General features: G+C 45.3%; 5 protein-coding genes across 5 annotated transcripts; 3 read left to right on the top strand and 2 right to left on the bottom strand.

Moving 5' to 3' along the window:
* Positions 1–117: 117 nt before the first annotated feature.
* Positions 118–1,467, top strand: MAA_09511 (uncharacterized protein; the record flags this gene model as incomplete). Its single annotated transcript, XM_007827509.2, has 2 exons — positions 118–827; positions 882–1,467. 2 exons carry the CDS (start codon positions 118–120, stop codon positions 1,465–1,467), a joined length of 1,296 nt encoding a protein of 431 aa, XP_007825700.2.
* Positions 1,468–2,713: 1,246 nt separating this feature from the next.
* MAA_09510 (Ankyrin repeat-containing domain protein) lies at positions 2,714–6,704 on the top strand (the record flags this gene model as incomplete). Its single annotated transcript, XM_007827508.2, has 5 exons — positions 2,714–3,054; positions 3,107–3,371; positions 3,430–3,489; positions 3,742–4,074; positions 4,128–6,704. The coding sequence occupies 5 exons, from the start codon at positions 2,714–2,716 to the stop codon at positions 6,702–6,704; spliced, it is 3,576 nt and encodes a 1,191-aa protein (XP_007825699.2).
* Positions 6,705–8,752: 2,048 nt separating this feature from the next.
* MAA_09509 (uncharacterized protein) lies at positions 8,753–9,220 on the top strand (the record flags this gene model as incomplete). Its single annotated transcript, XM_007827507.1, has 1 exon — positions 8,753–9,220. The coding sequence occupies one exon, from the start codon at positions 8,753–8,755 to the stop codon at positions 9,218–9,220; it is 468 nt and encodes a 155-aa protein (XP_007825698.1).
* Positions 9,221–9,446: 226 nt separating this feature from the next.
* On the bottom strand, positions 9,447–9,755 carry MAA_11056 (uncharacterized protein; the record flags this gene model as incomplete). The annotated part of the gene is made up of 1 exon (XM_011413022.1): positions 9,447–9,755. The coding sequence occupies one exon, from the start codon at positions 9,753–9,755 to the stop codon at positions 9,447–9,449; it is 309 nt and encodes a 102-aa protein (XP_011411324.1).
* Positions 9,756–10,475: 720 nt separating this feature from the next.
* Positions 10,476–12,236, bottom strand: MAA_09508 (Gamma-glutamyltranspeptidase; the record flags this gene model as incomplete). Its single annotated transcript, XM_007827506.2, has 2 exons — positions 10,476–11,790; positions 11,848–12,236. 2 exons carry the CDS (start codon positions 12,234–12,236, stop codon positions 10,476–10,478), a joined length of 1,704 nt encoding a protein of 567 aa, XP_007825697.2.
* Between the last annotated feature and the right edge of the window lie 514 nt (positions 12,237–12,750).

The raw sequence follows: 12,750 nt of genomic DNA, 5'->3' as shown, positions 1-12,750 counted from the left end.
GTGCTGTTCATGCGCTGTCCATGTCCATCGATTCTCTATAAAACACCGCCTCCCCCTCGCCTCCTAAAATTCAGACCTGCCCCTTCCAGCATCTCGACAGGTGCCCCCATAGCAGCAATGGCAGCTCATTCAAAGCACGACATGCTGCGCATGATTGCTGCGAGGGATGTTAGCCCGCTGCCCCTTCGGGTGTGTGGCGATCAGCTTCAAATGTTATATCATAAGATATTTCAGCCTCCGGATCCGCAACAAGGCTTCGACACAAAGCTTGGTCTTATGTGGAATTTAAGAAAATTTTCGTATTTTCTTTACAACAAGATGCCAAATTCCCTTTGCCAAGGCTGGAATCTCCTCGACAAATTGCTGCCGAAATTTATAATTACGGAAGATATATTGAAAGCTTGCGCAGAGAGCCTGAGCAACCTAATCATGACAAAAGACGAACATAGGAGACTTCGGGATGTCCCTTACCTCCTGTGGGCGAAACAAAAATTCGATGACAGATGTAAGGGTGCCACGCTCCGTTTGCAAACTCCCCTCATCCTCGCCATAGACCAGCGGAACCAGAGACTACAGTCCATCAGAGAGCACCGGTCGCAGCAGGAATTACCTGCCGAAGAGGAGGCGGCCGTACCAAACGCGCCTGTTCGGTTTTGGAATTGGTGCGGCACCACGGGGTCCAACAGTATGGACTTTCTCGATGTGGTAAACATCGATGATATACGAAACTTTCCTCCTCCCCCCGACAAGATCGAATCAACCGACCGGCCTTGCGATTATTGTGCGAAGCCACTAGCGCAGTCGGAGCTGGAGCGAAAAAATTGGATGTAAGTTGTTTTACCAAGTCAAAATTTCCATCGCCACGGCGCTAACAGAGATAGTCGTCATGTTTTCGACGACGTCCGACCCTTCACCTGCCTTTTCATCGAATGCGACAAACAAAATACCTTTTTCAAAGATTTCGAGTCGTGGGACAAGCACATGAAGACGAGCCATTCGAAGAGGTGGCCGCGGGAACTCTGTCCGCCCGTCCCCTGGGAATGCTGCGCGTGTGGCTCTTTGGCGAGTTTTAAATACGAGGCTGGTTTTCAGAAACATCTCGGAGATAGACACGGCATGTGTGGCAACGGCATGTGTGGCACGTGTATGGATGATATTTTCGAAAGGAGTAAAGCCAGGAGAGATGAAATCCGGAAAAATTTGCACATGTGCCCCTTTTGCTATGGGTGCGTGACACTGACTGCTGATGAGCGCGCCGCTCTCTCCGAGTCAGGGCGCTCCGAATGTTCTGTGCTGTGCGAAAAGCTGAAAAGACACATTGCTTTGGCGCTGTGTAATCTGGCATTTGACACGACTTTGACGATTCAGGATGAGGATGGGACTGAGACGTCTGATAAGGAGGATGAGTGGGTCGATGAGGAAGATGAGACGAGCGATGAGGAAGACTTGACTCTCCTGGTCCTATGATAGCCAGCATCGAGATCTTTTACAAGATCTCGAGGCCACGCAGATGCCCAAGATTGCGCTCGCTGTATGAGGCACCCCGGCCAAATGCATCAGAATTAGTGGTCAAAACGCTTGATCCGCGATGATTTGAGCCCCTGTTTTGGAAATAAGCCATGTTGGCACCATTTTTTCTTTCTTTACAAAAGGACTATTATACAACATTCAACACTAAAACTATTATGCGAATTCAACCTCGCATTACAACTAATATACGAATTCAACTTTGCATTACAACTCGTTGTTTCTGGTCACAATACTGCAGTCTACAACTCGTCACTAGACAAAGCACCCAACCAGTCAGGCTGGACGCTATATTGTCTCTGCTTTTACGAATTATACTATCAGACGATTTACTTCTTGGAAAGCAAGTTCTTGATATATTCGTGGAAGCTGTCCGTTTGCCCGTTGGCATAGCGTGCGTTTTCTCGCAGCAGTAGCTAGTATCAATAAAAGTTATCTCCTTTTCGTCCTTCAAAAGTCATATTTGTGTCTAACTACTTCGTGATAATAGAAAACTAGACAGATTTTTCATAACATCTTTGGTTAAAACTAGGACTTAAAAGCGCAAACAGGTACCTCCCCTCTTTACTCCATGTGGTGCAGACCAAGGTCAACCCCACACACGGCGGCAGCTCGGATGAACTAGCGCTAGCGGCACTAGCGGCGGGACGGGCCGAATACCGGCATGGATCTGGAGTCTCGTCGTAGTCAGCAATCGCACTTGTTCCAATCACAGAACTACCACGGCAACCATTCCACTGGCCTACAAATGCAGTGGAATCATGGACAGAACGAATAACATTTTGATACGGTGTGGTCCGTGTAGCACCCTACAAGTTACTGCCGTGTTACCGTTGGGCTGACAACACCCGAGATACGACATTGGACGCCTGACCTACCTCTCCTTCACCGTTCGCCATGCGGGGACAGAGAGCACGTCTCATACGTCAGTATGTTGCCACGTATTATCCCTCCTGTGGCTAGCTTCTCGCCGTTTGGGCACCCGCTACGGTCTCTTGCCCCCTTAACCTGCCCTCACCCCCCGAGATAAAGCACCTGGGGGCTTTTCTCCTCGCCACAAGTTGTGGATCCCCTTAGCTTGTCAGCTCACAACGAAACAGACGACCGTGAAGTCTCCTCGCTACCCATCAGCCAGAAACCAAATCACTGGACAAGCGAGGCCTCTGTGACGGCACACGATTCTGAAATGTCCTTCTTTCCGTTCTCGGGCCTCAACCCAGGCTTCACGCGACCCCAAGGTGCCGCTAGGGCCGTGTTTCCTATCTACTTCGTGCTTCCCGTTGTGCTCATATTCTCGTTCTATTATCTACGTCGGTCGCAGCCCGAAAGCGGTAAACTCGAACCAGAAAATGAGAGAAGTGATGACTCAGGAAGAACTAAAAAAACTTCTGGCGACGGGAGTTCGGTGAATTTGACGCCATCAGAAGGCGTTTCGCCAGACGAAGGCAACGCATCAAACAAGACTCTTCCACCAGCGGCTGAGCCAGGGTTGCAAATATTGCACGACTCTGATGCGCCCAAAATTGAGTATGTCAACGCTGACAAGTGATGGAAAATAAGACCTGACCATTATGCTTAGTATCGTGGCTGTTCATGGGCTCGGCGCGAATCCAGACTACGCCTGGGTCTGGCTGCCCAAGAACAACCCTCCTAACTGTCGCGGATACCCCGACAAACCTTTTAACTGGCTTCAAGAACTACTTCCAGCCAAGTTACCCAAACCATGTCGAGTTCTAGCCTTCAATTACGACTCGAGATGGTTCTGGGACGCCCCTCAACAGAAACTCTCAAGCATTTCGGATACCCTACTAGATAGTCTTCGGAACGACCGCGAGCAGAACAAGGTTGGTCCCATGTCGCGATTTATAGCCTACATAGTATGCTGATGGTTTTCTGTTGCAGGCTATTGACAGGCCCTTGATCTTTATCGGACATAGTTTTGGGGGCAATGTTATCGAACAAGTACGTAACCGTCGCAAATAGTCCTTAGTGTGAGGGTCCACGCGAGGGGTCTACGATGAAGGCACAAGAGCTCGTAATGCGACTTATCAAGTGCGTGTTACAAGAGGCCTGGTAGAAGTGAAAAGCTTGATCAAGATCGGAGAGGAAAAGAGCTAGCTCAAACGAGCCGGCGTAGCAACAATGATATGGTGCCTCACACGTGACTGTGTGTGTACTGACATTTACTCACTCAACCATTTTAACCGTTGGCAGGCCATCGTATCCGCATCCAGGCATTGCTCTCCGCATCTTTCAATCTCCGCATCGACTATCGGGGTGGTCTTTCTTGGCACGCCTCATCGAGGGAGCCCAGCCGCAGCATGGGGAGCAATAATTGCATCTCTTATGCCGTCCGGGTTGGCTCCTGAAGATAGGCTACTAAAGGCCTTGGAGAAGCATTCAGATTCCCTCGGGGATCGTCTACGCGACTTCTCTGGCTGGCTCTTTTCCGAATCGGTGCCAGTAGTTTGCGCCTTTGAACAGCTCGTGACAGACTACTCGTCCCGGTTACCTCTTCTGGGGACCTTTGTTCCCTCGAGAACATTGGTTTGTGTTCTATTCCTTGTCGTTGCGCAGCGCAAGATCTAACGCCCCAACAGGTTGTTGACGAAGACAGCGCCTGCATTGACGGCCATCACAAAATATCGCTACACACCGATCACCTCAAGATTAACAAGTACTACGGTGCTGACGACCCTTCTTTCAAGTTGATCTACCCGGAGATACAACGTATGGTTGAAGACATTGACGAGGGACTTCGTCGCCGTCGAAACCCAAAGCCTATCCCAACGGACGAAACGTCAACATCCGGAAGACTCCAGAGATGCCTCCAACTGATGAGAGTTAAAAATCCGGAGGATGTCTTATCAAAGATTGAGGCTCAAAGGGGTCAACGAGTAGAGAACACTTGCGAGTGGATTCTAAAACGCGAGGAATTCTCTGCTTGGGCTGTCGGTACGAATTCGCACCTTCTTCGCCTTATCGGCTCCCCAGGCATCGGAAAGACGATGATGGCAACTTTTCTCGTTAGATTCTTGAAATGCAAGATTGAAAAAAATCCCTCAGACACGTTTATCCACTTTTTCTGTGATGATAAGGATCAGGAGAGAAAGACACCAACCGCGATACTGCGAAGCCTTGTATGGCAGCTTCTACTACAAAGAAACGAATTATTTAAGCATGTCCAGCCAGATTTCGAGAAGTACGAAGAAAGCCGTGCCTTTGAGGGTTTATTTAATGATGTCTATGCTCTCCGGCGGATTCTGAAAAACATGCTTCTGGATGAGCGTTCAGACAAAGTATTCGTCCTCATTGATGCTCTCGACGAGTGTGAAGCTTCGACTCGTAAGGATTTACTCTCCTGGATCCAAATAATTTCTCAACTATCTCCTGCCGGGGACTCGGGCAAAATCAAGATCCTGCTTACCTGCAGGCCCCATATAAATGATATCGAGGATGAGCTACAGGATGTTGGAACTCAATTACAAATGGGCTCTGCCGAGATAAATCATGATCTGGCCAAATATATCGACGACCGAGTTGATGAGCTCGCAAAGAGAAAGCACTACCCACCAAGCCTAAAGCAAAAGGTTATTGAAACGCTGAAACGAGAATCTGGAAATACCTTTCTCTGGGTATCCCTCATGATTGCAGAGCTGAAAACAACGCTCAAGCATAAAGTGGAGGAGAAGTTGAACCGCCTTCCTCACGGGCTTGACAACACGTACTCTACCATTCTGGACAGAATTCCCGACGAAAACAGAGAGAATGCCCAGTTCATCTTGCGTTTCATGGTAGGGGCCTTGCGTCCATTGGAGAAGACTGAGCTCCAAGCCGCATATGCAACTTGGAAGACGAATTCAATATTGAGTGGCGAGGATATGCAGCTTTATTCTGACATTCTCTCAGTTTGCAGCTCGATCCTCCATGCAGGCAGTGAGGATAATGCAACTCTCAACTTCTGTCATCAGTCTGTGAAAGACTTCCTTCTCGATGAGCACACAGCCAATACGTGGTACCATACCAGCGTGGACGAGGCGAATATCCTTATTTTTAAGGTTTGCTGGATGTATTTGAGCGCAGAGGAGTTTAGCCAGAGTGATATAAACTTTTGTTCTTGGTGGTCAGACTGGGAAATTGACTTTGACGAAACTAATAAACCAGAAGACCAAAGAGGTGGATTTCCACTTTCTTTATTCCTGGAATATTCATACGACGCATGGAAGGAACATGCGATAAGAAGTCATAAAGCCTTGCTTCGAGACTGGCACAACTCAGCCATCGATGTCACTAAAGCACCCGAATTAAGAGACGCTTTGTTATATTGGACAGCTCGACAAGGATACGAAGACATGATCAATTTTTTACTCGACCAGGGCGCTAATATCGACGCGAGGCATGAACTCTGGGCCACGCCGCTGTTAAAGGCCGCTGAGAATGGGCACGAAATTATAGCTGAACTGCTACTTGATCGCGGCGCTAATATTGAGGCTACGGATATATCTTATAACGGGCCGCTATCAACAGCCGCTAAGCATGGGCACGAAACTGTAGTTAAACTCCTGCTTGATCGCGGCGCTAATATTGAGGCTAGGAATACAAGTCAGGTTACACCGCTATTAAACGCAGCTATGAAGGGGCATGAATCTATAGTGAAGCTTCTACTTGACCGTGGGGCTAATATCAAGGTTACAAATGAGTGTGGTGACACGCCGCTATCACGCGCCACTCTATTTGAGAGCGAGTCTGCAGTCAAGCTGCTACTTGATAATGGCGCTAATATTGAGGCCAGGGATAGGTCAAAGGATACACCGTTACTGCTAGCTTCCGTGAAAGGGAGCGAATCTATCGTTAAGCTGCTACTTGACCGCGGGGCTAATATTGAGGTCAAGAATAAAATAGGTCGCACGCCGCTGTCAATAGCTGTTAACAGAGGGCATATAGCTGTGGTTAAGCTGCTACTTGATAACGGCGCCGATATCGAGACCAGGGACGATATGCATAGTACGCCGTTACTGCTAGCTACCGAGAAAAACCATGTATCTACGGTGAAGCTATTACTTGACCGTGGGGCCGATATTAAGGTTAAGAATAGGGAGAATCAGAAGCCGCTAGGAATAGCTGCTGCCGGAGGGCACGAGGGTATGGTTAAGCTGCTTGAACAATATTTACAATAATAGTAAGGCTTACCAAATCCTTCTTCTATTTTTTTATGTAGTAATATAATTAGATATCCTATAAGGAGCAACGGGTCTTTAATACCTTGATATCTTCTCCCCGAGGTCCTTCCTAGCTGGTAGACAGTAATTGTGAGTGATATTTCCTCTCACCCATATCAAGATAACTTGGGCTCCTACCCAACTCCATATCCCAAACATAACTTGATTTTGTCTCTAGACTTCATCCTAGTTTCAGTACCTTGATGGCAAGCGGGTAGTACGTGTCCCAGCTTTTTATAGTTATGGCTAGTTGACTTCTACACTTGCACCCTTCGCACCAGACGTCCAATCGGATTCAAATCTGACCACACAGGTTGTACCGAGGAATACATGTGAGCCGACGAGGACTGAAGAGCAAGTTAATGTTGTGACGTTTGTATCATGGTATCTTCAAAGCAGTGCGAGGCTGGGCGAATAAGTATTGCAGTCACAGGGAGACCTATCCGCCACGAGCGAAGCGTTTATATTTGCTAGCCGTCCGGGTGATAACTCTACGAAACTTCTGCCGTCCGTTTTGTATAGATGCATAACTCAATCTCGCATTTGAAGCACTCTTGTGCAATGGCCTTTCCGTCCGAGTTCCTCTCTACATTAGGATTGAGATTTGTGCCTGAGTTTTCTATACCTGGAGTGGTCTTTTCCGCATTCTTGAAATGGCTTCTCTAACCCTAACTCTATACCTGGAGTGGTCTTTTCCGCATTCTTGAAATGGCTTCTCTAACCCTAACTCTATACCTGGAGTGGTCTTTTCCGCATTCTTGAAATGGCTTCTCATGTTTTCTCATCTGCATTGTCAATCTCTTGACCTTAAGATGTTATGAGATATTTCCTCACAAAGTGCGCATTCAACCGCACCGCCCTGCGAAGCCATGACAGCGTAGATGGCTACATCCTTGGGATAAATGCAAGTGTCTGTTGATTGCAGGTCAAAATACGCAATCGGACATGCAGTAGTGCACGTTTACCAGCCACACACTTGTTTTCGCTGCATACATCTGTGGCTAGTACTTTATAAGTAGGAATCTGTGAATAACAATCTGTAGGCAGTTATTTGAGCGTAGTAATGTGTAAGTAATAGTCTGTAATTAGTTCTCTGTGTGCAGTAATTTATAAGCAGCGGTCTGCGAGAAGATAAACGGCAGTCTATGAGTCGCAGTTTGTGGGTAGTATTTCGTAGGCAGCAGTCTGCTTATGTGAAATACGTACATAGCGATATTCAACCCTTACACTGCGAGGAGTCATCTCCACTTTTTGTAGGTGTAGGTGGCAGAACCTTGTAATCAATTCGTCGAGTTAAAATGTCTTGATAGCTGCTCAACATACTTAAGGTTTTTGTAGTTGCAACGCTGCAATCTAAGCTTTAAGCCACCAGACTTGTCTCGGATCTGCCTTTCCTGATGAAAGGCTATATTCGCCAGGTACCAAGCGTAGTAACTTGGTCAAGCGCACTTGAACTATATAATAGGCGGCAACGGTAAACAGAGTATAAAATATCTTAAGCTTCCGATATGTAATAAAGAAAAGTAGATAGTCGTGAATATACAAGGATTCCAACCGCGTAATATAACAAATATATGTTATATTATGTGGCTATTATTTAGTCGAAGCTTAAGATAGCAAGCTTTAAGTTTCTTCTTATATAGGCAGCTTCTAATCTCTTTTTAGCAAGTGTTACATTCCACCTCTAAATCTAAATGACAAATATCCACCCTAGACTGTGATAGCAGCAGTCCCACCAAAAATAATTAACTTTCTAGTAAGGAAAAATTACTATTTATTAAGTTATAAAAGTAAAAAGTAAATATAAATTTTACTTTATTTTAACTTTAGTTATTAAAGTTTCTTATTAAATATTATTATTTCTATATTTTAAATAATCCTAGCCATCTGTTAATAAAAAAGTATAAGTAGGAGGGCTGAGAATAACACGAGATTATCTACTCTCTGCAAAATAGTCTATTCTGCTAATCAACACATTCTCTGCTATTAATTAAACTCCCGCTACTATGAAGTATTCTATGCTCTCTGTTGCAGCCTTCTTTGCTGCGTTCTCTCTGGGTTCCCCAGCATACTACTGGAGAATGCAACAAGCCGAGGCTGGTGAAGCTATTATAACGAATGACATGAACAACCCCGTTGATGTGGTTAAAGTACCAGGAGGGCCAGAAATCCAGATTGCGCAGACAGGAGGAGAAGCTAGATTTCCTGGAGGGCCAAGCGCGGACCTGAAAATCAACGGACAGGTAGAGGTCAGCTATGTTGGTGGTAATGAAGACACGTTTAATTACCAGGTAAAGCCGATCGCTCCCGGCTTTGACGGATGTGTCCAGGTTTCAACCGTTGGATGCAACCAAGACTATCTAGAGTGGTGCTCTCAACCAGATCCATCGACTATCATTACATGTCCCGCGGGCACAGAACTCACGATCAGGGTGACTGAATTGCCTAATTTATGGAACTTCTACAATTATTAGGCTGCGTGGTGTTGAAGGGTGCGAATAACGGTAATCACGGCAGCTCAACCTGCCGGCACCACAAAAATTACCAGGAAGGTTTTACGGTAGTCTTGTTTTAGAGCAGGATATTTGATATAGAACTCTAAATAACAACCTCGAGTTTCAAAGTTCTGTGTATTCTTTTTTTATATTCAGTAATTTGGACGGCAAATCTTGGCGGCGATACTCTTCTTGAGCTTCGCATTCAAATGCAGACGAAGGGATCTCTAGCCAGGAATGGCCACAGTCCGCCTAATCGAATGGGGGGAAATCCAGCCTGACTCCGCCATACGTAACAGAGCATGCCAGAGCGGTACCGGGGTGGTATCCGAAAAGTTGACCCCAAGGACCACTTCATGACGGGGACAGGGTTCGTAAAGCTCGTCAATATCGTCCATGATAAGACGACGCCTTGGGTGGCTTCGAGCTTAAGGACGTCTTCCAGCACCAGATCTTGGATCCCAACTTGACGGCTTCTCGAGTGCCTGTATGTGGGATAGTGCAGCTGCGACATGTTTACCATGCTTGGCTTCCAAATCCAGAGCGGACATTGCACTGGGGGCATTAAGTGGACTGATCCATGCCAACCTACGGCGGCGAGCGAGAGCCTACTTGACAGTCTCGCTGAAAAACTAGGCCAAGTTAGACAATAGTTTCTCAAGGCACATGCATCTAGCGGGCTCGCGAAGACTCGTGGCAAAAAGGCCGAGAAGAAAGACAAATTCGGAGAGGCCATCAGCTAGATTGCTGCTTGCAATTCCAGCTAGATATCTTGCAACTCCAGTAAGGAGCATTCGAAATTATATCGAGATACTACATAAATGCATTGGAAGGTACTCAGTTAGATATAAAAAGGTTAGGGACTGGTTGTATAGTGGCTAGGTTTAAATTGGTACGTCCTGAATCGAAACTATCAAGTAGTAGCTTGCATACTTTAGTTATAACTGCTGGTAAATTAAGAACCTACTAAACCTATACCTGTTCGACCATTACTATTACCTGTGATAAATGGAAAATGTCGCCTCATCTAGCACATACGGCTATAGCGACTAGTAAAGATGATGATCCAGCCTAGCTAGTCAAGGTAGTGTAATTGCCCGTGAGCAGAATGTCGACGATAATGAATGACAATGGTTCAAAAAAAGAAAAAAAAACAGTACAAGGATCCCGCCAAAAGAAGGTTAGTAAGTTGGCATTTACGTGCAATCAAGAAGAAGATCCAATTTCCCATACTTCACACAACAGATGCACCAGAGTTGCACTGTCTCGGCTCCGCAGCAGCCTCAAACGACCCGTCTGGTAATCGCCGCAATCCCTGCGCCGAGGTCTGCGCTGGTCCTCTGTTAATACCATGACCCAATGACTCCAAGAAGCCAATTACGCCATTATCATACCCCCCCTCAATCGTCACGTTCCTCGCCTGCCCCAGTTGAGCATGGAGTCTTGGTTCGCTCAATGCCTCCAAAGTAGTCATCTTGCCATCCAACAAGTGGATAGCATTCTGTATATTAGCTGTGGTAATCCGAATTCCTCCAGCGCACCCAATCGAGAAGAGCAACTTATTATCACTCGTCTCGGCGATAATCGGCGAGATGGCTGATAATGGTCGCTTCCTACCCTGAATAAAGTTGGCCTTATTAGAGTCAAGGCCAAATCGATTCCGCTCGCTAGGAATGTCAAAGTCGTTCATCTCGTTATTCATAATAACACCAGTCTCTGGAACCATAACATGTGAGCCAAAGTACAAGTTAATCGTGGTTGTCATAGATACAGACATGCCACTAGCATCCGCTGTTACGATATGCGATGTTCCAGGTGTCTTTAGTAACTCGGTACCATCGACATCATAATAATCGTCGTCGAATGTTTGATTGTCGGAGATCTTTGAGCGTATCCAGTCACCAGTCTCTTTTGATATCATGTTCTTAGTGTACTGGCCAAGAGCCACGAATGAAGGGTCGCCAAGTCCTTTCCGCTGGCCGTATCCCCATTTGATCGCTTCTATCATTCGGTGTGTCGATGAATTTGATTGTCGAGGCTCTTCAAAATCAAGAAAACCACCTAGTATATTCAAGGCACTAAGCGCCACAATACCACTAGACGGGGCATTTATACTTGTGAGGCTGTAGTCCCGATATTGTATTTTCACGGGATCCGGGAGAGTAAAGTTATATCTTTCGAGGTCTTCCAATTCCATACAGCCGTTACGGCTTTTCAAAGCCCGGATAGTCGCTTCAGCAATATGTCCAGTATAAAAGGCTTTGGGGCCTCGATTCGCAATATCTTCTAGTGTATTCGCGTATCGCTCTCGAGTCATTATCTCGCCGTATCTCACACGATGCCCTTGCGGAGCAAAGTCTATAGCCCATTCCTTTTCATCTGTGAAGAAGCTATTTGGTGTTGTCAAATCCATGTATGTAACCAAGTCTTTGCTAACGGGAAAGCCATATCGGGCAAGCTTGATAGCAGGAGCCATGACATCGGCCCATCTTAGGTTTCCATAGTTCTCGTGAATGTATTTCAAGCCTTTAACCTCGCCTGGGACAGCGCTATATTGCAAAGCTAGTGTTAGAAGGTTTTCACCCCCAGGAGGTCAAGTTTCTTACCTGGCCAAGCCGCCAATCTTGCTACCATCTATATTGCCTTGATACATATTTTCATGCGCTGCATCCGGTGCTACCTCTCGAAAGTCAACCGACTTGTATGTTCCGTTTGGCAGTCTAACAAGGGCGAAGCCACCGCCACCAATACCGCTGTGGTACATGGCAACAGTCCCGACGCAGAAAACCGTCCCAACGAGAGCGTCTACAGCATTTCCACACCTACCGCCGTGACACTTTTGAAGCAATTGTGTGCCAATTTCGCTGCATATCTTGCTCTCCGAGGCAACTGCACCGTGGTTGGTGCCGTAATTTTGTTCCTCTCCATAAACTATTGTTGGCGTGGAAGCTATTAGTAGAAGATAATTGAGTATTTTTGTGATATTAAAGAGCATTTTGGAAGTCGTAGACTTTATACTTTAATATTACTAGTTAATATATTACAAGATATAATATAAATAATAAAACTAGCAGGAAAAAGAAATATAAATAATAGAAGGCCTTATATTTATATATTAATTCTAATACGATTACTATAGCAGACTACTAAGTATTGTAGACTGGAGTTTTATAGAAAGTATAATTTAGAAACCGTTTATTTAATTTTTATATTTACCTTTTTCTGCTTATATTTTAAAACGTTATTTATATAAAACTTTAAGATAATATACTTTGTAAAATAATATACTTTTATATAAAGTATATATTAGTAAATTTACTTTCATAACGTAAAATAAGCCTCGAAAAATAAATTCTCTAATATTACTTTTATATAAAGTTTATAATAACTTAAAAGAATATTTAAAAAGCTTAGAAATAATAGATATTTTAATTTATAAGGCTATTAGCTTAAATAACTTGAATTAAATACTAACTAGAAAAACAGAAATTATAAGAACTATTCTATTT

Source organism: Metarhizium robertsii (genome assembly GCF_000187425.2).
Source record: "Metarhizium robertsii ARSEF 23 chromosome Unknown MAA_Scf_4, whole genome shotgun sequence".
Classification (NCBI taxonomy): domain Eukaryota; kingdom Fungi; phylum Ascomycota; class Sordariomycetes; order Hypocreales; family Clavicipitaceae; genus Metarhizium; species Metarhizium robertsii.
This window is presented reverse-complemented; position numbering and strand designations above follow the sequence as displayed.